Raw genomic sequence first — 23,265 nt, 5'->3', positions numbered from 1 at the left:
GTACCAGTACCATGCTGTCTTTACCACTACGGCAGTGTAGTAGGATTTGAAATCAGGGAGTGAGATACCTCCTACCGTTCTTCTATTCTTAAGGAGCGTTACACATTCTGATCAGTCATAACTAACCTGCCCACCATGGGAGACCCTGCTGGTATTTGAAATGCTGTTGGCGTGACTTCCAGCTCATAGCAACATAGCAGTCATCACAACATAACAAACTGACAGACATGGTAGACCCAAGAATAGAGGTTAGGGTTTGCAGCATGTTTTGGTTTGGTTTGGTTTGGTTTCAAAGGCACGACTCAACCCCTAACATTTAAGTAGAGGCTGGGGAGACGTATCCTGTCAGCCTAGTTCCTCCTTAATGCTCAGCTGTGCCTAGAGCTTCACCGTGAACACAGACAGATCTTCCTCATTCAAAAAGCCACACACACACATACACACTCAGTATATTCATACACTTGCACACACTTGCACTCACAGTAATATATATACACCCACTAAGTCACACTGGAGCTTCCCTACACACTCCCAGCACACATTCCCTCACACTCACACACTGGCACACACCCCTGCACCCCATGTCTGCTCACTACTGAGTGTTAGGCATGGAGGGGAGCACCTCTGTGGACACCAGGCTTTGCCACTTCACCTCATCACAGAGCCGCATTAAAAGGCAGAATGACTAATGAAGGAATTTTTTTTTCTTTTTCTCTTCGGAGGGGGAAGCGAGCTGGTGGGGAGGGGTGGGCAGGGAGAAAAGTGCAGCAATGAATGAATGGAAATCCAAAACCTCTGTAAATGTCTATTAAAATTAATAATAATAATAATAAATAAAGGCAGAATGACAGCATTTCTGTGCTGAAATGCTGAGCTGGGATGCCACGAAACATCTCAATCTTGCCTTTCTCGGCACTGTGATCCTGGGTGAATCATATTTCCAGCCTGACTAGTGTTAGTTTACCCAATAAAAAAGTAAGCACTGGTTTTTTGGGGCCTACTCGACAGCATTAAACAACAACAACAACATTTGCTGGTTTTCTGCGAAGTTTCACATTTTTACCACATCAAAGATTTTGTTTCTAGGTCTACTTAGCGTGTGTGTTTGTCTATCTGTCTCTCTCTCTGTCTCTGTCTCTCTCCTCCACAGTGCCTTTTTTTTTGAGCAAAGAAATATCAGTAACACTTATTGTTGGAATTAAGGTTAGGAGCTCAGAAGATACATTGAATTATTGGACAACCAAAGTGGTAACACTCCTCTGGAAATATATTCATTCTGTGAAATGTTTATACTTTTGTTCTGGCTATTTATTCAAGTTGGGAAATCTCAACACTAAAGAGGAATATTTGATGTTAGTAGATTTTAAGAGCATATATGTATTAAATTCTGAATTAGTATGTAAGTCAGAACAGTTAGGTATGATTTGTTTGTGCCCAATGTCAGTTACTTAAATATTTGTCTTAGACTATAGTATGAAATACACTTAAAAAAAATAAATGAAGGAGCTCTGGTCGCCTAGTGACAAGAAGCTGCACTACATTCCCGAAGGCACACGGTTCAAATCCACCAGATGCTCCGCTGGAGAAGGAGGGGCAATCTCCTCCTGTATTAGTCAGATCCAATTTGACAGTACACACACAAAAAATAATAAAGTAAAATTAAATATTTTTTAAATGGAGTAAAAAACTAATAAAGCACAGATTTACTAAAATTTCCTTACCATTTTATATACAGTACAAGATACAGTATAAGAACAACAACAACAAGAAGAAGAATAACAAAGAATAAGAATACTTTGGTGCTTGTCACAGTGCCTTTCTAAGAGAGTAAAGCCTTTTTTCAAATTAACAATCAGACAGGGTTGGAGTCCGTAGTAAAGAAGATAAACAAACATAAGTTTACTTGTTCTTTCATACCTATCCTTGTGAACAAGTTCACACATTGTTCACCACCAAAAAAAGTGTAAAACTATTGACTGCCGCCTGGTAAGTCACAAAAGGACTGGTTTCCTACAGATTCACAAGTAAGTGCAAGCGATCCTTACTTACTATAGCAAAGTTATTACAATAATCTTACATATTGGGTAACCCATCCCTGCTCGAGCCCTTTCCCCTGGCGGAGTGGAAATAACAACAGCCTGTGTGCACTGGAGCACATGACAAAACTATACATCTCTCTGTTCCTCAAATTTAACTAAAGTCGTTTATTTCTAGGTCAGAGCCTCGCTCATGCCTGTCCCATACTTGGACAGCGTCCCCTGATAAGATACCCCTGAGTCTTCTAAGTCTCCTGGTCAGAGGGGTGATCTCGCCCTGCCCTATCAAGAGCACCCCACCTATCTACCCGGGATTTACCACATCAGGTTGTCTTCTTTTTCCTTCAGCTTCTCATCGCTTCTTGAAATTATCTTTCTTATGTCCAGAGACCAATATCAGGAATGATAAAACCAGATCATGTTTAAACAAACAGAAGCCGTAAAGCATCAAGATCTGCCCGTCACTGTGACTACAACTTCACACAGCCTTACAGACACACACATGTCAAACGCTGCCTGGGAACTTCTCAGAACACTCTGTTTCCCAATTCTCCCCCTCTCTGGTTATTTTTTTATTGCTACATAATCCACATCCCTTAAAATTCACCCTTTGAAGAGGAACAGTGCCATGATTTTAGCACATTCCTAAAGGTAGACAGCTGTAAGCTCTCTCTTATCCCAGGATGTTTTCATCTTCTCCAAGAAAAATCCTACACCCATTAACAGTCCCTCTCCCCCACTTTATGCCCCTGCTTCCTGAAACCACCAGTCTAGTTTCTGCCTCTGTGTTGTTGTTGTTGTTGTATACTATTGAACAGAACTGACTCAAAGTTGATCCTCCGGCGAGTTTTCAGAGGCAGTAAACTGAACAGGAGGAGATTGTCCATCTTTCTCCCATGGAGCATCTGGTAGATTTGAACCACAGGCCTTTGGGATGGCAGCACAGCTCTTATTCTCAGCATTCTATATGCATGGAATCATATTAAATGACTGGCTTATTCAGGGTAATGGCACGTTTTCAGGGTTCATGTGCAGGGTAGCAAGTATTGGAACTTTATATCTCCTCATGGGAGAATAAGACTTTGTTGTATTGGTAGACCACATTTTGTTTCTCTGTACGTCTGTGAAACTGATAATATTTTCAAAGGATCAGTATGGCGAGTGGGAGAAAGAGAAGGGTGGCTCCAAGTTTGTGTGAGCGGCCAGGAGGATGGAGTTCCCAAACACAGAGTCAGAGAAGACTGCTAAAGGGGCAGGTTTAAAAGAGAAGGTAGAGGCGGCTGCTGCCGCCACCGAGGCCAACATGGCAACTAGACTCGCAGCCTTTCCTCAAGAATGCTTGGACCAAGGAGCTGGTGCTGGTCGTGTCCTTCAGTATCACGGGCCTCGCGGTAATTCTGGCCCCGTGAAGCCCCTATACCAAGTGTGCTGCCATGATCAATGAGATCACCCCCTACAGCTACCCAGTGCCCCTCCGAGATCATGGGAACATGCCTGAAGTGCTCATCCAACCCCGGGACACCCAGGGTCCCAGCCTGGAGTGGCTGAAGAAACTGTGAGCACCTCTGAGGATCGGGGGCCCCCACCACAGCCCCCAATAAAAACCTGAAAACAAAAGAGAGAGAGAGAAAGAAGGTAGAGATGTGAGGTTTGGTCAGATCACGTTTGAAAAGTCTAGTAGACATCCAAGCAGAAGGGTGGAGGGCGGGACACAAGGTTTTGGAGTCCTGAGGAATATTCAAGCTGGGTGTCATCTCCATGCAGAAGGCATTTAAAACCAAGAGAGAATGTGAAACCAACAAGGCGCTGAAGAGATAGGAAAGAGTAAGAGCTACTAACCGTGCCCTGTGCCTCCAACCCTTTCACGTTAAGGAAATCGCCTTGATTTGTCATCAAGATTCTATCTACTTACAGGTTGTTTCAGCCCTTTATCACTGCCCCCAACCCACCTACTCCTTTTCCCTCATTCCCACCAAGCCCACCTCCTCTTGATCTTCTTCTGATCCCTCAGAAACTACTAATGCTTCCTTCTATTCTTGTTGTTATGTGCCGTCGAGTTGCTTGCGACTCATAGCGACCCTATGTACAACAGCCCTAGACCCTGCTCTGTCCTGTGCCAATCGCACTGTCTCTGACACTCCCATCCCGATTATCCCAGTCACTGAATCAATCCACCTCATAGAGGGCCTTCCCCTCCTGTGCTGTCCCTCCACCCTCCCAAGCGTGATGTCCTTCTCCAAGGACCGGTCTCTCCTTACAACATGTCCAAAGTATGTTAGACGGAGCCTCCGAATCCTTGCCTCCAAGGAGCCATCCGGTTTAACCCTTTCCAGGACAAATCTGTTTGTTTTCCTAGCAGTCCATGGTATTCTCAATACTCTTCTCCAGCACGCCTAAAATCTCCTGTCACTTCTCATCTGAAAAACTCCTTCTCTCTTCAAACCTTTTACATCCCAATAAAATGAAAATGCTATTATGAAAAGAATGCCTACTTCTTCAACTCTTCATCCAAGTCTTTCCTTGATAGTAAGACGTTCAGCTATCTGACGGTCTGAGAGCAAGGTATCCACCGGCTCTCCTGAGAAACCAGCCAGCCCTTTCCTCCTTTTCTTAAGCAGAGTGTCGGTCTGTCAGTCCATTTTATAACGTCAGCCCCAGGTGATCAAGAAGTATGCCCTGGGCTAGGTCACTAGGAAAGCCATGCTCAATATTTCTGTGTTGGTAATTGTAGTTTATGCATAAGTGAGTAGCTGGAACCCACAAAACTCATAACATTGTGTGGAAGAGCTGCTTAGAAACAGGCCCGACTTCCAGGCAGCATGCCCTCAGGCTGGGCCCCACCCCGCTCTGCAGTCCCTCTCTTTGCTGGGGAAGTAGGGATTAGACCGAGGCCCAAGCTCACCTGGCAGCCAGAGAAGGAGGGGAGCAAGCAGCAGCCAGTGCATTTTCTCTTCACACAAGTCGCCCTGTGATGGAGTCTATCAGCCAGAGCGCACTACCTCGACTCCTTCCTTCGGCTCCCAGCCCTTCTGCTTTCTCTAGCCCTTGATGGTGCACTTCCGCTTGCAGCCACTTCCCACTGGTGAATGAGCCTAAAAGAGGAAGGAGGTGGAATTGGTAAGATTTCAAGGCAGTGAGCAATGTGAGAAGTCATCGAGATCACAAGCTTTTGAGAAAGGCCACCGTGTCAGGACTGCAACGGGCTGTCTCCTCAGAAGAGCCCCCTCCCTCGTCTGTGGGAGTCTACAGACAGAGGCTCACTGTTTCTGGAGAGTCCAGACCAGCCCCCCTCTCCTTCTGGGAAAGCTGGGGCAGCAGAACCAGCTCCCTCAGAGGAGGATGGTGGGGGGCCAAGGACCTGGAACTTGAGGGTAGTCAGAGCCTTGGGATCCCAAGGCCAAGAGTCCCTGAGGCTTGTGGGAGGATTGAGGTTCAAAACAGAGCATCAGGGAACAGATTCAATAGCAGAGACCGGAATGTGGGCGTGCGAGGCCTACAAGGGAATCGAAACCTAGACTCCAAAGAAAAGGCTCCAAGAACAGGAATGTGAGGTAGAAAGAACTGGACAGTAGACAGGAGGTGGCTGTCCAGAAAGCACAGTGGTAACTCTCAGCGTCACGCCCAGTCCACCAGAGCAGACCTCAGGTGTGTGCACACCATCTGGGGTCCTCCTGAAACGCTGATTGCATCAGGGGCTCGCTCTGAAGGAACTAGCTTGCTATTGTGACTATGGGTACTTCCTCCTACCCTTACCTCATCTTACTAATGAAATACTTGTTGCCGTAAGGAAAAGTGGAGAAGGACAGATGCGGCTTCGTCTGCCTTACTCCGTTTTCCCTGACGACCTTGCCCCTCATCCCAGCACTCCTCGCTCCACAGAGATCCCAGGAACCCCTGGGTTGGGCTCAGAGAGGGGAACAGCACTGGGCCTTTTCCACATGTCGCTCTGTGTCACACACGCACTGGGCATCCTGCGGACTCAGTGAGTCATGGGAGACATGAACCCCCTTCACACCTTAACCAGAAACGAGTTCACACACAGGAGGGTTATTTGCAAAGAAAAACAGTGGCTGATAAGGTGGAGCTGTTCCAGGATGTGGCTGAGAGAAGCTCTCACTTCACCTATGTCCACTGTAAAATGAGATGGGGTGGAGGGGTAGTGAGGGGTCAGGGCTCTGTCCCCCCACTGCTCTTCCAGCAGGTCTTCCGCGTGGGCGCTGGACAGTTACTCTGAGAAACAAGAAGCCTTGACTCTTAGTGGAAAAAACTAAGGAATCAAGAAGATAGGCGGTCCCTCCAGTGACGCTGGGTGAGGCCTGAGATGGACACACGGACTTCCTTGTCTCCTTGCAAATATTCCACAGGTTAGAACTCCGTCACACGGTTGGTTCATCCCAGCTTAGAGCCAGGCCAGCGCCATGACATAAAATGGGCAGAGAAGGGAGACAGAGTAGGTAAAGCAGGCGGGTGGTAAAGCTAACAAACTCAGAGGGAGATCCACACTTCCTCCAAAGGCATTTCTTTGAACTTCTGTACCCTTCTGAGATCTATTTCCTTCAAAACTGTGTCCACTCTGTGGTCTTCACCCTCTATCCGTTGTTATTAACACACACACATGCACATGTACAGTTTTGAACATCTGTCAATAAGCAGAAGAGAGTTTAAGCTTATTATTTATTCCTTTTTTGATGGCATATAAGAAAGAGAAACCTTTTATGGTTCTGCTTGGAACTTAAGTTTAATGAAGTCCTGAGAGGTCCCAAGCACCAGGGGAAAAAAGGAGATGGCCAGCCCTGGGAGACGGGGGCAGTTGCTTTGAGGACCAGAGGGTAACCCCTTCTTCCTAGGATTGGACAGCAGAGAGAGACCAGCCTGTGAACTTCTAGAATGCAAAGCCTCTGATCTAGACCCAGCCAGGCCTGGGAGGATCCCCTCTGAATCCGTGGAGACCAGCCCAGGGGCTCAGCACAGCCGTCTACACGTTGTAGTCTCTTTCTCCTATCATTTCTCTTTGGATGCCATTTCTGGTGTCTCTCTTGACATTGCTCCTGGGATCTTCTCTCAAGCACGACGTTCACATTTCTGTACAGTCAGGTCTATTGATCTTTTTCTCTCTCTGGCCTCCGAGTCTCCTGTCCTGTTAAGAAGGTCATTCAGCGTCACTGTGGGGCCATTGTAACCGCCCCATTCATTGAGGTTTTCTAATGCTGCCCTGAATCCTGTACTCGCAGGAAAGAAGCCCACTTAGTGTCGGCGCTGCTCCCCCCGAGGCCTCCACCGAGGCATGATTTAGTGGTAGGCTTGCTTTTATCGAGGGTCGATACGACGGCTATCGGAAATACTTGGCTCTTCTGCAAAATCACAAGTGCACGTTTGCTATTCAGGGCCCTGCGTACAAGAATACGCATAACAGCGTGAAAGTAGAATAGATAAAGGCAGTAGAGACTTGTAGGTTATTAGCCGTCAGCTCCTGGTCAGTTACGACTCGACTGCACCCAACAACAAGGGCAAGTGAAATGGAGGGACCAGGGCCCCAAAGTTCAGGAGCCCCTGAGCTCCTTGTTAAGGGTGATAGGAAACCTTGAAAACACTGGTGGTAGTTGGAAAATTAGATCAATGGAATCCATAGCAGTAAATAGTAACATTGGGGGGGGGGATGGTGTAATCGCATAAGCATACTTCCCGTGTTGGTGGTGGTGGTGTATGTCTGTCGTCAAGTCGAAACTCATACATAGCTGACCCTCCAGCAGGTTTTCAGAGGCGGTTAATAGCACCGTGTGTGTGTGTGTGTGTGTGTGTGTGTGTGTGTGTGTGTGTGTGACTGCCCCCTCTTTCTCCTGTGGAGCAACTGGGCAACTGGTGGATTTGAACCGTGAACTTTTGGATTGCCAGTGCATCTCCTTACCACTTAACCACCAGAGCTCCCTAGATTTGTTGTAATAGTAATAATAATAATAATAATAAAGCATGCACATTACAGGGAGCTCTGGTGGCCTAGTGGCAAGAAGCTGCACTGTAATCCCAGAGGCACGCAGTTTTAATCCACCAGCTACTCTGCTGGAGAAGGAGGGGCAATCTCCTCCTGTACCAGTCAGATCAATTTGACAGTATACACACACACACAATAATAAAAATAAAATAAAATTCCTTAGAATTGCATGCTGGGAGGACATTGTTGTGGACTGGAAAGGCCAGGCTTTCTCTGTTGGATAACAAACACCACTCATCCCATCTTGCTTTTCATTTTGTCTCAAGTGTCAGGATGTCTGGAAGCAAGACTGCAATCGATGTAGGACACCCCAGCCTCCCTCCGGTGGGACACTTACAGACACACCCCCCTTTCCTTTGTGTATTTTCGCAGGCATTACCGTTCGCTGCCCCGTGGTATATGTGAGTTTTGTTTGAAACCACCAGTCCCATTTGGATGTGGGCGAGGCATCAGTACAGACATAAACAACACAATTTCAGAAGAGGAAACAAAGGCGTTTGTGTAAATGGCGAGAGGGTGACACAGAGGTTTTTGTTGGCGCGCTGGGTTCTGGAACAGGGAGCACACAGTGAAAAATCTGGGCCTGAGCTTGACATCTGGCTTGTCCAAGCAGTGAAATGTGGAGCCGGTGTGGAGAAACAGCAAGAACATCCCAGTAACGTTGAGAGGAGAGAGAAACTCATTGTGCACCCAGCTGTTGGGGACCATCAGTTCTCAACTGACATTGACCCCGTGAGACAGAGAGAGCTGCTTCATTAATTCTGCTGGCTGTGTTTACAGGAGCAGATTGCTGGGGTTCTCTCTCAGGGAGCAGCTGCTGGGTGGGTTTGAACAATCTACTTTTTTGGTTAACAGTCAAACAAGCAACTACCGTATGACGAGAGCCCCAGTCATGATGCCGGACTTCGTGCCGTCCAAGCAGCACATCGCAAGAGCTGAGGCTCGCAGCCTACCTCGAGGAGGTCCTGTTCATCATTATACGGCCGCTTTCTTGCATTTTCAACATCCTTATGTTTTTAAAATCCAGCTAAATGCTGCCTCTCCTAAACCTTTCCAATTGCGCTTAATGTCTGCCTTTGAGAAATAACTACTGGCCTCTGTAAAACTACATTTATCCACGCGTCTGATCACTTCCTCACGTACGCCTGTCTTCGAAGCTCATGTGTTTCCTCTCTGTTGTTTATAATTTTCTCTCAACTATGAATTCTTCCCCATTCTTCCTCCCACTGCAATCTGCCACCACCCCACGCCCCAGAGGGCAAAATGGCCTTTCCCTACTGTTCTAAACTCAGGTTCTCTTTTAAATATGGTCCGCTCCAACCCCCAATTCCAGGGTCAAATGTGAACTCTTCCAAAGGTACATACCCAGACATCCTGCTTCTGTTTATTCGATAGATTTTTTTCCCCTTCTCACTTTTCCATGGACACTGCATGATTCCAGGTCTTCCAGGAAAGAATGGCTATATTAAGGGAAACTCTTAGGAAAGGAGAGGGAGCAGGAGTCTGGAGAGGCCAGGAGAGCTGTCAGGTGATGGAGCAAGTCTGACCCCAAGGGACGGGATGAGGGGAGGAAGGTTGAGTGGTAGTGCGCCCCACTGCTCTGCAGTTTACCAAAAGTTTCAGACAGTCCTTAAGTCAACATCTGCTGTCACAGGAGACTCATGGCTCTTGCAAACAGACCTGCCTTCAAGTCTCTGTTAAAAAAACTAGCTATAGCCAGCAATTCCACTACTGGGAATATACCCTAAAGAAACCATAATGGCCACCCAAGCAGATATATGCACATCCGTGTTTATTGCGGCTTTGTTCACAATAGCAAAGAGTTGGAAACAACCCAAGTGCCCATCAACAAATGAATGGATAGAGAAGCTGTGGTATATTCACACAATGGAATACTATGCTGCATTGAAAAACAAGGAACTCATGAAATATTATACAAAATGGGTGACCCTGGAGGACTTTATACTGAGTGAAATAACCCAGTCACAAAAAGAGAAATACTGCATGGTGCCACTGTTGTGAAATGGGACTGACATCAGGGTTGGAGGGAGACTTGAGAAACATGGGATGAATAATGTATACTGCACTGAAACAGATGAGGGAGAGAACTGTTTAAAAGGGATATGTGATTAGGTATTATTGTCATGACAGGAGTCCAGAATGAAGGCCACATAGTGGAGTAGACCTGGGGGAAGGGATTGTATAACAAAGAAAGAATTTTTTCTTTTACTTTTCAAAAAGAAAAGCGAATGGGGGGGGCGGTGATGGGCAGGGAGAAAAGTGCAACAACGAATGAATGGAAATCCAAAGTCTCTGTAAACTTCAAAAAAAAAAAACAAACAAAAAACAAAGTCTCTGTAAACTTCCATTAAGTCAATTTAAAATTAAAAAAAAATACCACACCTTTTTTTAAAAAAAGCCCTTGCTATTAGTGCTTTTTAAAAGGTAACAGCCATTTAGAAGCCCATAGAGCACGTGCTGTTATATCAATTCCGACTCATAGCAGCCTAATAGGACAGAGTAGACCTATGCCATCAGGTTTCCAAAGCTGGACCTTTACTGGGAGGAGGCGGCTTCATCTTTCTCCCATGAAGTAACTGGTGGGTTTGAACCACTGACCTTTCAATCAGCAGCCCGACACCTAACCCACTAGGTCACCACAGCTCCTCATGGTCACTGCCGTAAGAGTTCCTTAACTTCTTCGATGGGGAGATTCCCTCTGTGCCTTCATGCTTTCTTCAGTAAATGCAACAGAGAATAAAAGGTTTGCTCCATGCTTGTATGAGTGTGCGCTTAGAAAGACCCCTCTCCCACAATCATACAGTGTCTCAGAAACCTCGCCCAGAGCCGGCCCTGACCCCTTGTTTCTGCTGCAATTTCAGACCATCCTGGTGGGCGACAGCGGCGTGGGGAAGACCTCTCTGCTGGTTCAGTTTGACCAGGGCAAGTTCATCCCAGGCTCCTTCTCAGCGACCGTGGGCATCGGGTTCACAGTAAGTGCGTCCACTGGCCTTGCCAGCCTTGGGGCCTGGCTCTGGGGCCTGATGGGTATCTGTCAGGGCCTAGTAGGAAGCAGATGGACAATAGTCTGAGAATGTTTGATAAGGTACCATTTCCCAAAGTGTAGATGAGATGTTGAAAAAGCGGGAGAGAGAACGAGAGCCCTTGGTCATACAGGGGACTCCATCCCACCCCAACCTGAGAGAGAGGATGGAACTGTCACCAGAACCCAGGGACGAGGCTGTGGCAGCAGCTGCCACCTCTGTTGAGGGTCACCCTCAGGGGGAAGAGAGTAGCCAGGGGAATAAACTCCCCCTCCTACCTGGCTCTCCTGCTCCCAGCTCCTTCAGAGCATCCTGTTGGCTTAATCCAACCAGAATCTAGAAAGCAAAGGAATATCTTGGCATAGATTTCTCAGGTCCGTGGGGCACGAGGAATCCAGAGGGGAAAGGGACGGCTTTAAAGTCCAGCCTAAACTCAGCATTGTCACAGGGCACTGGGAGCTGGCAGGCCAAGGGTTCAAGTTCAGCTGATATCACTCTGCCTCTCCCCAGACACAGCAGTCCAGCGCAGCAGTGATTAAGAAAGCACTTCTACCTGCTTTGACCAGGAGCGTTCTGGGGACCAGGGAGTCTTCCCTCTACCATGAATCCTCCTTCTCCTCCATATGCTCAGTGACCCTGGACTGCCTGGCAGACCTCTGGGGAGGGTCTTCTGGACAGTGGCTGGAGCAGCAGGGGCTCCACTGGGGTCTTCAGAATCCCAGCGTCCAGGGAACGGAAAGAGCAAAGGTCACCTTGGGTAGTACGCCATGATGCTGGCAAGGCCAGTCTCTGAACCCAAGAAGACTTAGGTCCTGAAGGACAGTCACAGGGGTCAGTGACAGCAGTGCTGTGTAGCTGCAAGAGAAAGGGGACGGCGAGCTCTGGTGGCCTAGTGGCAGGAAACTGCACTGCAATCACAGAGGTGCGCGGTTCAAGTCCACCAGATGCTCTGCTGAAGAAGGAGGAACAATCGCCTCCTGAACCAATCAGATCCAATTTGACGGTACACACACACACAAAAAAAAAAAAAAGAGAGAGAGAAAGGGGACATTCAGAAAGTGGGTCACAGCCAGGAACACGAGGGGACAAGTGTCCAGCAGAATAGTCCAGGTGTGTCAGGGCCCCAGGCTCTGACATGACTGAGCTGACTGAGTTCTGGAGGAGAGCTATGAAGGACAGGACTAAGTCCCTTGAGGCCATCCCTGAGGTCTTGGACCAGGATGCCATGAAGCCCCCTGGGGCACCCTGGTGCTAAGGTATCCCTCCACCTGCCCCATCCTCATTAGACAGCACACAAGGTCCCGTCTCTGAACACCAGGGAGTTTCCACATGGCACTGACCCCCCACCACGAGTGCGCTGTGCTCAGGAGAATACGGTCAGGCGTGTCCGGGAAGTCATGAGGGATGGGCACTCGTTTTGGATTTCTGTGAGCCCTGCATGTGGGAACAGCGAGAGCTGGGAAGAGTAATTTGAGGGGTGTTTTATTTGGAAGACATTCTGTGTATCTAGGGATGATGTGAGCCACAAATGCAATTTGAGGGGTGTGTATGCAATGATGTGAGGGGTGTGCCGTACGCTCTCTGCACGGTCTTATGGCGAGAAGAGGGGGTTGAAGGGAGCCTTGGTATTTGCATGTGTGTTTTTTAAAACTGTATAAGGCAATGTGTTCTGTGGTGTCTGAGCCGTATGTTTGTGCTGTGATGTAGAACGCTGGTGCTTGTTGTAGACACACAGTCCACGTGTGTCAGTGATGGAAGGGACACACACATGATTGTAGCAGATACGTGGTGTGCGGGGAGCCAGCCGTATGGGGTGAGGGGTGCATGAGTTTATGATGGATGTCTGTGTGTCCTTGGTGCAATTTGAGGGGGGCGTTTGTGTGTGGTGAAGTGTTGGGAGTAAAGTGTGTGTGTTTATGGAATGAGGCGTACGTGAGTTATATGTGATTGTGTTGTAATAGAATGTATGTGGCATGATGTGATGTATGTGTCACATGGTACCATGTGTTGTGTGGCATGAGCTGTGCATCACACGTGTTTGTGCTGTGACAAGGGCTGTGCGATGCGGTGTAAATCTTATGTATATGCACGCAAGATTTGTATGTCTGTGGTAGGTTTATAGGATGATTTGAGAGATGCATAGGTGTGTGTGTGGTGTGTGAGGAAGGCGTGTTTGTTATGATGCCAGGTGTAAGGTTACATCTGTGTGTATGCGGCATGACTTAGGAGCATGTGTGTTTTAGGATGTGAAGTCTGTGTTTGTGAGGTGTGTCTGTGGTGGGAGCCGTGTGTGTACGGTGAGAGTGTACGGTGAGAGCTGAGAAGTGTGTGTGTGTGTGTGTGTGTGTGTGTGTGTGTGTGAGTGCGAGGGAGCTGCGTATGATCAGTATGAGGTAGTGGTGGTGGTGGCGGTGGTGGTGGTGTTAAGGTGCCATAAAGTCAACTGTGACTCACAGCGACCCTGTGAACAGCAGGGGGAAATCTTGCTTTAGCCTGAACCATCTGTGTTTGTATGTGTGACTTAAGGGTATAGGTATATGTGAAGTGTGTGTGTGTGGTGTGTTTGCAGTGCGGTCTGACAAGTGTGCATGTGGTGTGATATGGAGTGGGTGTGTTTGCTATGATGTCAGGTATAGGGACGTGATGTGTGTACGTTCACTGGGACACACGGCAGTGTGTATGTGTGAGCCATGTGTGAGAGATGTTCATGTACCGGGGGGAGAAATGAAGGCTTCCGTGCCTCAAACTGAAATAAAGGTTAAGAGGCCTGGATTTCCCCAAAGCTGTGGCCTAGGATGGCCTCCTCCTAGTGACCACATCTAAAAAAACCCCTGGGTCTTAGTAGGCCAAGCTTCCTGGGGTCAAGCCCTCCCTCTGGGGTAGAAACTGGCCCTTGCCAACCCAACCCTGAGCAAGGGCCCGGGCTGCCCTTGAACACACAGAAGGACGCACTGCCCCAGCTGACCTCAGCACGGTGCTTCGCTGCCATCTCTATGGACGTCCCTCAGTCTGGCATGTCCAAGCTAGAGCGTCGTGATGCACCACCAGGCTCGAGCTCTCGATTGTTTTGAGACCATCACGCTGCTGTGTGAGCTTCCCCTGCTGACCTAGCATGAGCAAAGAGGGTCTTGTCACAAAGACAGAAACACAAAGGCAGCTGTCAGGCCCTAACTAGCCTGGCTTACAGAGAGAAGCCTCATCTCTGCAGAGGGTATGCATGAGCCCCCCAGCTCCCAGGATCTGGGTTCTCAGTGGACCAGGGTGTTACTTGCAGCCAGAGCCCTCTGCCTCTGCCCCCCAAACATTAGCCCATGTGGCACCCAGCTGAGGGGCCTGTGCAGCTGCTCCTTCATGGGAATGCTGTGCTGAGGCGATCACACCACACACTGATGAGGAAATTGAAGTTACCCCACTCCTAAAAGCCCCTCACCCTGTGCCTGCTCCAGGGCCTTTCTCCAGCTGTCAGGAAACAGCTGAGGTAAAAAAAAAACAAACACAACTCACAGGGCCGGAGGGTGCTTCACAGTCAGTCAGCCGCTGCCCAGCCCTCCAAGGCCGTCAAACCTAAAAGCCAAGCCCACGGCTGGTAGCTGGCTGATTCTGACCCACAGAAGTCCTAGAGTAGAGCTGCCCCCTAGCGTTTCCAAGGCCACAGTGTTCACAGAAGCAGACTGCCACAGCTGGCGCCCACACCCTTTGCCACTAATGGGTTTGGAACCACCTATGGGTCTACACTCTTTTGGATCACTTGCTACGCATCTGAAAGCTGGACAATGAGTAAGGATGACAGAAGAAAGCCTTTGAGCTGTGGTGTTGGAGAAGAGCACCGAACACCCGCTGGGCTGCCCAGAAGACAGAGGCGTCTTGGAGAAAGTGCAGCCAGAGTTCTTCCTGGAGGCAAGGGTGACAAAGCTTTGTTTCACATACTTTGGGCTTGTTGCTAAAAGAGGCTGTGGTGTGGAGAGGGATTCATGCTTGGAAGGGTGGAGGGTCAGAAAAGGAGAGGGGGATCCTCAACAGGGACTGAAGCGACGCCCCCAAGTGTGTGAGAGACGGTGAGGATGGCACAGGACAGGACAGGTCTGTTGTTCATAGATTCACTGGGAGTCACACTGATGGCACCTAACAACATGGCTCCATGAGCAGCTCAGTGCTTTCCTTACAAAACCTACCCCAAACCAAAACACCACAGCCATCCAAGAGATCCTGACTCAACTGCCGACCACCCCTCGTGGTTTCGAAGGCTGTCAATCTTTCAGGGAGGAGACTATGCGTGTCTCCAACTCAGCAGCTGGTGGATTCAAACCATCAATCTTCCTGTTACCAACCCAAGACAGTTGTTCTTAATTCATATCTACCCTTCACCTGTCAACACCAAAATAAAGATGCACAGGATTCTGCCCACACCCATGTTTTGTTGCTCTGCGCCCACCCTGTTCCTTCTAAACATGAATTCGCTTGCATAGAATGTTAGGCCTGAAGGGTGGTAATTGAATGGTGGACCCAGGCCACCAAGGAGTCCCTAAGCTCTGCTGTGGAAACACTCTCCACCCACTCTCCCCTGCCCTGAAATTGTGCGGTTCCTGGGGTATCCTGGCACAGCTACTCAGAAATATCCAGAACTTCCAGGATCATTTGCTATCAAATATGTAAGGGCTTTTTTCTACCCTGAAGGCATCTGTAAGGCTCATGTGGTATGTTTATATGGTATGATCAGCATGGAAGGGCTAAGGGGTTTTGTCTACCCCAAAGGCGCTGGGTGTAGAGGCCACGCTTGAGTGGCTTGGGCGGCTGTGGGGAGAGGGGCGATCAGGAGCAGAGTGCAGCAAAGCCCCCCTGGGAAAGGGCTCCCGTGATGGGAGTTTCTGGGTGTAGCCTCGCAGGTCAGGGAAAATTAGCGATGATAATACAAAATAAAGGGTCAAAGTCTGAGTACCAACGAGGTTGGGAAACACCCGCGGTGCAAAGCGCTGCAGGTGAACATCTGTCGGTAAACAAGTGTATTCAGATGAGCCAGGGCTGGGGCGCGCCCGAGAAAGCACCTTGGCGCTGGGCACAGAAAGCGCCTGAGCTGAGCCCCGGGCGCGCAGGGGCCGCCTGCTGGCCGCGTCTCCAGCGCCGCCTGCTGACCGCCTGCTGACCGCGCCTCCCAGCAGCCCCGGAGCCACGCTGGTCTTCAGGGCAGGACCATGCCCGACCTTTGCAGTTGGCGGGGTCTCCAGGGACAGCCCCCAAAGAGAGCCCGGCGCCTGTGGCTGGAGATTTGCGGAGAGTGGTCCTGGGCTTCGATGTGGTCCCTCCCTTCTGAGTTCTCCGCCTGGCCAAGTGTCGCTCCGGGACTGCCCCCCGTCCCCCGGGTGCTCACCCTGCGGTCCTGCGCGCCCTGGCAGGAGGGAGCGTGGTGGGGGGTGGCGGTGGGGAGGAGGCCGGGCCGGGGGAGGGGAGGAAGGGGTGGGCGGAGCGCAGGCGGGGCAGTAGCTGCGCTCTGGCGGCCCCGCCGCTGGCCGGCCCTCGCTCACCTCTGGTCCAGGGACATGCCGGGCACGCCTGGCGCCGCGGCCACCCAGGATGGCGCGGGCCCCGAGCTCTCCCCGCCCTGCAGTCCGAGCTACGATCTCACAGGCAAGGTGGGTGGGCGCTGCGCCCCGCGCCGGGACTCCTGCTCCCGGGACCGCGGCCCTCTCCACCCTGCCCCTCTCTGGCTGCATCTGCTGGGGGGATTCAAGTCCCTCCCTGGGCGGCCGGGTCTCCTGGAGGGCTTGAAGGGGGCAGGTCAGGAGGCAGACCCCAATTTCTAGGGATGGAGCAAACGCGGGGTTGGGGGGACGGGGCGAGGAAGGTCAGAAGTACTGCGCTCCTACTGTCTTGCATGGTGGTTAAGCGCGGCGCTAGTAACTAAAAGGTCAGGAGTTCTAACCCTGCAGCCACTGGGTGGGAGAAAGCTGCGATCGACTCCTTCCTGGAAGAGAATCCTCTGGGCACTTCCAACCCGATCTATCACTGGGGTGGACTCGATCCGTTGAAGTTTAGTATTTTTTGATTCTCTGGACGTGCGAATAGTTAAAAATTCAACAGCTAACCTCAAGGTTGTCAATGCAAACCCACCCAGAGGCTTCCTTAAAACATCACACAGCCTTGGCTCCACTCCGCCCTACAGGGTCGCTATGAGAGGGGATCACTTGACAGCCTGCCTCTAACAGCACTCCAGCCCCCCCCCCGCCTTTAAAAAACAAACAAAACCACCCCAAAATAAGTTGCTGTCTTTCCCGACGCCTTAGGACTAGGTAGAATGACCCCACCGGTTTCAAGACTTACTGCACACAGTTGCAGACTGCCACCGCTTTCTCCAACGGAGTTGCAGGTGGGCAGCGCTGTCGGTGGGCTCGAACCAACGACCTTCCTGTAAGCAGCCCACCGGGGATTCTAACTAGGGCTTGGACGCACAGCCCTCCTTAGGGCAGAGACACACACACCCCCCCCAGTACTGGAAAGGGGCTGCCTGCCACTCCCTAGTGGTGGAAAACTCACTCGAAATAAGCAGCTTTGGGGGAGCTAAGTTCTCGGTGGGAACCTGACATCCTTTTCAGGGTCACTTCCAAGTCTTTCCCCAGCCCAGTCCACCCCCTCCAGCTCCTTCTGAGCAAGGTGTGGCCAGCCAGGAAGCCGACTCACCTGGAGCGTTTAGATCAAGCGCTTCCCTCAGCCCTGCGGGACCGGGAGTTCCCTTTGCTGGGTCATCCCTTTGTGCTGATGCAGGTGGGGGTGGCAATGGACAGTTCTGTGTCCCCTCAGCACCGCAGAGAGGGTGCATGTCAGGAACTGTGAAAGAGTGGCCCAGAGCCACCCTGCCTTGTTCGTGTCCTCTGCGCAGTGGACATAGGTGAGAGGGTTGTCCAGCCTCATGCTGCATGACCTTGAAGGAGACCTGCCTCGGTCTGTGCCCTGGTTTCGGTGCTGGAGGGCTTTGCTCTCACTAGGAGCCCCGCCCCCACCCCAGCATTTGGAGGAGGCTGCTCAAGTCAGCAGCTCCGCCGCCGTTGAGATAGGCGTCCTGTGTGGGCTCCGGCAGGAAATGGGCCCCGCACCCCAAGGGGAGGGGAGCTGTCGCTGCCCGGCCCCAGCTGGTAGGACCCACCACTGGCCTCCTTTGGCCCACAAGCCAGCAGAGCTGTTTGCCTAGGAGGCGGCCAGCTGAGCAGCTGTTTGTGTTTGGTGGCATTGCCTGGCTGGGTGGGTGTCAGCATGGTTTACTCAAGGCAGCTGTGATCAGTAAGGTACACAGACACTCGCCCTCCCATCCCCCTCCTTCCCTCCCTCCTTCCCCTTCAAGGGGCTGGGACAGGGCTGGGTGGAGGGCTGGCTCACCCCCCTTCCCCTCTGGTTAGCAGTATCCATCCTACATTCCTGGTTCCTATGCTTGTCCTGGGAATTGTACCTAGGACTGTCTGGGAGGCTCCGGGAGGAAGTTTCTGAGGCTGGATTGGAAGGGAGAGGGATGCCGGCAGGCAGCCCCCACCCTTCTCATCACAGGTGGTTGGGGCATCAGCTGCTGTCAACATTATTGGCAAGAACGGAGAATGACCCTCCTCGCCTGGACCCACGTGGTTAAACCACGCCCCAGGGGGATAATTTTCCCAAGGCCAGAGTACAGCCCCTTACACCTTTTTCCCCCCCTTCTTGTGTCCAGTTGGATCCAACTGGCACAGAAGGAGGATTCGAACCATGGACCTTGGGGATTGCAGCACAGCTTCTTGCCACTAGACCACTAGAGGCCATCAGAGCTCCCACACCCCTTGCACCTTCTGATCAGCCCCAGCCTCTTGTCAAAGCTAGCTAATCCCATTGCCATGTGCTTCTCTGCTTCCACTATCAGGATCAAAACAAATACAACCACTTGCCAATGAATCAGCTCGGAGCCTCAGAGTAGAACGTGGTGTAATTCCGAGGCTGCATGTCTTAACTGGAGGCAGCTGTCCATCTCTCTCGTTCAAAGCAGCTGGTGCTGCTACTAAGCTTTGTTGTTACAGCCCCGCACTTAACCCACCTGGGCTCCTCTGTCCAGGTCAGAGCCTCAAAAATCATTTCCGTCTAGGTCTGGAGTCCAATTCTGCAAAACTGAAGATGACTGGGCTCCCTTCTACTCCCCTAAGATTCCCCAGAGGAGCAGAGACTGGATAGACAATACAGGCCAGGGGGTCCCCCCCCCACCCTGGAACACCCTGGAATACAGTGCCCTGTCTTGACTTGGGACATTTCTGCTGAAAGAACCTCAAACTAATTGTCTCTCCGCACGTCTGTCTGAACTGCAACTTTTCCTGATTCATGCAAGCCTTTATAACCAGAAAATGTCATTAGAAGTCATCCAAACAGATGCTGTGACCCAGAAACCCCCAATAGTTGTCCTTTCAGAATGAGCTGCTGTACAGTGCCACCCCCCTCAGATCGAGACACACTCCCTTAGGTGGGAGTCCCTGTCCCAGAAGTGAAACTTCCCTTTCCTGGTGACATGGCCCCGCCCACACCTGGCCACGTGAGGCCATCCTCAGTGTGCGCACACACTCACAGAATGCAGGAGGACACATGCCCACGTGACGTGGGTGGAAGTGGCCAGAAACTAGACCACACCAAGGCGGCAGCTCTCTGCAGAACCACGTAGTGAACTTGACTTGGGCTTCCCAGGGTGTAGATAAGAGCAGGAGGGTCAAAGAGAGACCTTTAAAATGACCAGAGCTGAAGAGAGCGGATGGAGGGTCCTCTCGTACATACACCAGCATGCTGCCCACCGCTCTTCCTCTCTGACCTTCTCTCCAGGACCTACTCTCCCTGGAAGCTCAGAAGCTTCTCCACCCTGACTCCCCATTAACTGGCTCTGCACCCCCATCTCCTAGGTGATGCTTCTGGGAGACTCAGGCGTCGGCAAAACCTGTTTCCTGATCCAATTCAAAGACGGGGCCTTCCTGTCCGGGACCTTCATAGCCACCGTCGGCATAGACTTCAGGGTGAGGTGGCTGCAGGTTCCTCCTTCCACCCAGCAGGCTAGGAGCTCAGGACACAGAGGGGCTGCCCTTCCGGCTCCTGAGAGCCCCTGCCGCTCACTTCCTGAGGCTCATGCCCAGCGCCCCTTAGGAATCATGGAAGTAGCCAGGTTAGAGGAGCCTGCCATGGGGGGCTCCTTCACCCACCTACAGGATATGAAAACCGGAACCTTCCTCTCCTCCACTGGGGGGAAGGACTCCCTAGAGCCAGGCTCTTCCTTTCTCCCAAGACAGCTGAGTTTCCTGGTCCACAAAGCTCCTTGCCTAGAGCCCTCTGAGCTGGGCCCCTTTGACAAGACTCCCAAAGGCCAACAATGCTGTAAGAGGCTTAAAAGCCGGACTGGCCATGCGGAAGAGGAGCAGTCACTCTGATGACTCTGTCTTTATCAGGAGTGTGGATCTGAGTCAGGAATGTGTATCCTGTGTTCACAGAGGTCAGGAGAGGAAAGGTCCACCTGGCACTCCAGGGTCTGCTTCCCTCCCTGTGGGAGCTGGAGCTTCATGGAGGAGAACAAGGCAGCCAGTTGGAGGAAGGATGCCCTGCAGAGAGATGCCAGCCTCTGAGGTCCCCAGGCTACTGGCAGGCATCTCCTGTGTAGGTGGTGCTGAGCTCTGGGAAAGGCAGACTGAAGTAGGGGACAGGGACCCCAGGGTCCACCTTGTGTTGCCTGCTGAGCTTTGCGGAGAGTTAGGCAAGTTCTCAAGGTCTCCTTGCTCTGTTGTGTGAGAACAGAGGGAGTCCCCAGAAGAGAGTGCTCCACAGCAGAGGTGTGTAGGGAGAGGGTCCCTGGTGCCCTGGTGGGGTCATCTGGCTGGTGACGTCCCTGGGGCAGGTAGCATCATCTCAAACCCTAGAGAGGAACCAGGACAGGCACCGCCTTGATAAGGATGCCCACAGAGCTCAGGTGCCAACTCACTCCACCTCTTCACCCATCTTTCCACTCGTGTCTCCACCCACCTCCCCCTCTGCCTCCCTGTCTTTTAGAACAAGGTGGTGACCGTGGATGGCGTGAAGGTGAAGCTGCAGGTGAGGCATGGACCAGGAAGGTGGGAGGATGGAGAGAGATGGCCCGTGCTCCTCACCCTGAACTGCACACGGCCTGCAGCCCAGTGCTCGGTCTGGGGTAATTTCCTGTGGGGCACAGCAGAGGAAATGGCTTTTGTTTGTGTCATATCTGCTGAGGAAGCAGTTCCCAGGCACCCCCTCTTCTACTAAAGACAACTCCAAGGGTCTTCAGACAAGCCCCGCCTCCCTCTCCCTCCTCCCGGTCTCCCAGCCCTCATGTCCCCCAGACCCCTGGGCCTGAAGGAGATTGAGAACTTAAGTAACCTCACTCTTCAGAGGGTTGTGAGAGGCCCATGAGAAGCTGGAGAAGGAAACTGTCCCACCTTCCCACACACAACTTTCACACCATGACATGTTTCCTCCGCCCAGCCCAGTCCTCCCACCCTGCTCCTCCCGCCCATTTCTCCAACCTCCTCCCTAGATCTGGGACACCGCAGGGCAGGAGCGTTTCCGCAGTGTCACCCACGCCTACTATCGAGATGCCCAGGGTGAGTTCTCTTGCTTGCAGCCCCTCATGGCTGCCCATTGGTGGCCTCCATCCTCCAAGTACCACCCTGTTCTCTCCCTCTCCTCCTTCAGCCCTTCTCCTGCTGTATGACATTACCAACAGATCGTCCTTTGACAACATCCGGGTAAGTGCTCCCTTCCCGGGCTCCCCACCCACCATGGCAGCCAAGGTAGAACCTATGCAGGTTGGTGACAAGAGGTGGAGAGTGGAAGATTGCCGCCTTCTGAGAAGACACCTGAGCAGTGACTCAGAACAACAGGTGCTGCTGCATAGTTGATTGGCATGTGGGTGGTGGCAGCTCCGTGGGCCGCCCTGCCACTTGGCCACCTGCAGAGCCCTGATAATTTAGGGCTGTGTTTCCTGTCAAGATGTTCAGAAAATCCCCAGCTCTACCCTAGACAATTATCTGCAGGGACCCAAGAGAGTGCTCAACCACCAACACCTGTATATACATTCAGCCCAAGTTACAAGAAAGTGGCTCAGGCAGACCAAGTTAATGACTGTGTCCTCAGAACCAAAGTATTAGTAGTGTATTAAAGAGTAACTCAGCAAACACAAGCGCCCACTTGTACACAGTACTGTATAAATTACACCCATTCTCTGACGTCAAGGAGCTGAGCAGCCAACTGCAAGACAAAGGCAGATAAATATAAACCAGAGGCAAAGATCTGCTTTGGATTACCATTGCCAACCCATGCAGACATCACTAATCAATCGCATAACAAACCCATAGTATGCAGGCTGCCATCTCCACGCCTACCTTCATGGCAGGCATTACTAATCAATCACAGTACTTTTGACCACTGGGCCCTTTTATAGTCTTAGACCCTTCAACAGAACAATCCAGGCGACTCCCAACTGATTTGGGAAATACCAGTCTTGTGTCACCTCTGTCTTTTATAGAACTAAGAATTACACTGTACAGGGCTTGGGGGAAAGGGGCTATTGCAGGCTAGGCAATCAATGAAAAGTTAGCTAGAGAAGGTAAGACTTGAATTGTGTATTGCAAGTAAAGATGAAAATAGAACACTTGGGCTGGAGAGACCAGAACAAAGATGCAGATGGGAGAAAGAATCCACAGAGATCATGTTCATGGGGCAGTGAGTACCCTGGATTATCAAACAGGGAGAAAGTGAAAGGGAGTGAGGAAAGAGGGCACTGGCCTGGTTCTCAGAGGGCCCTGACTCGGCGCACCCCCTCCCACAGGCCTGGCTCACGGAGATTCATGAGTACGCACAGAGTGATGTGGTGATCATGTTACTAGGTAACAAGGTGAGTGACTGCAGGGCAGGGGAGCTTACCCTGCACCTCCTACACCAATGCCAAGGCGTCAGCTCTTCCAAGGTCCATGGTCACCTAAGAGTGTGCTATCTGGACAGCCTCCAGCTACAGTCTCTTTCCAGTCAGTCTCCAGTTCAAAGGTCAGGCTCATCTGAAAACTTCCACCCAACCCACCAGTCTCTTAAAGCTTTGAAAATGGCTACTCCCAAGCAAAGCCCAACCTGTTGCCTGAGAGTTCAGGGATGCCAACTCAGCCCTGGCAGGACATCCTGAGTAGGGTTCAACTGCCTTCACCCTCTGGGACAG

General features: G+C 51.2%; 1 protein-coding gene across 3 annotated transcripts in view; it reads left to right on the top strand.

Moving 5' to 3' along the window:
- The window catches only part of RAB37 (RAB37, member RAS oncogene family), a 59,707-nt gene that overhangs the window by 35,630 nt on the left and 812 nt on the right, over positions 1 to 23,265 (top strand). Inside the window, exons 1-6 of one of the 3 annotated variants that reach the window (XM_006886233.1) lie at positions 16,602 to 16,696; positions 19,958 to 20,068; positions 21,090 to 21,131; positions 21,592 to 21,658; positions 21,750 to 21,802; positions 22,885 to 22,950. In XM_006886233.1, coding sequence (XP_006886295.1) covers positions 16,604 to 16,696; positions 19,958 to 20,068; positions 21,090 to 21,131; positions 21,592 to 21,658; positions 21,750 to 21,802; positions 22,885 to 22,950 — 432 coding nt within the window. In that variant the 5' untranslated portion in view covers positions 16,602 to 16,603. Of the gene's footprint in view, positions 1 to 10,907; positions 11,019 to 16,590; positions 16,697 to 19,957; positions 20,069 to 21,089; positions 21,132 to 21,591; positions 21,659 to 21,749; positions 21,803 to 22,884; positions 22,951 to 23,265 lie in introns of those variants that run through there. The other 2 variants (XM_006886234.1, XM_006886235.1) reach the window with 2 other exon arrangements.

This window comes from Elephantulus edwardii, unplaced genomic scaffold, assembly GCF_000299155.1.
Source record: "Elephantulus edwardii isolate Elephantulus edwardi_28Jun2011 unplaced genomic scaffold, EleEdw1.0 scaffold00048, whole genome shotgun sequence".
NCBI lineage: Eukaryota > Metazoa > Chordata > Mammalia > Macroscelidea > Macroscelididae > Elephantulus > Elephantulus edwardii.
This window is presented reverse-complemented; position numbering and strand designations above follow the sequence as displayed.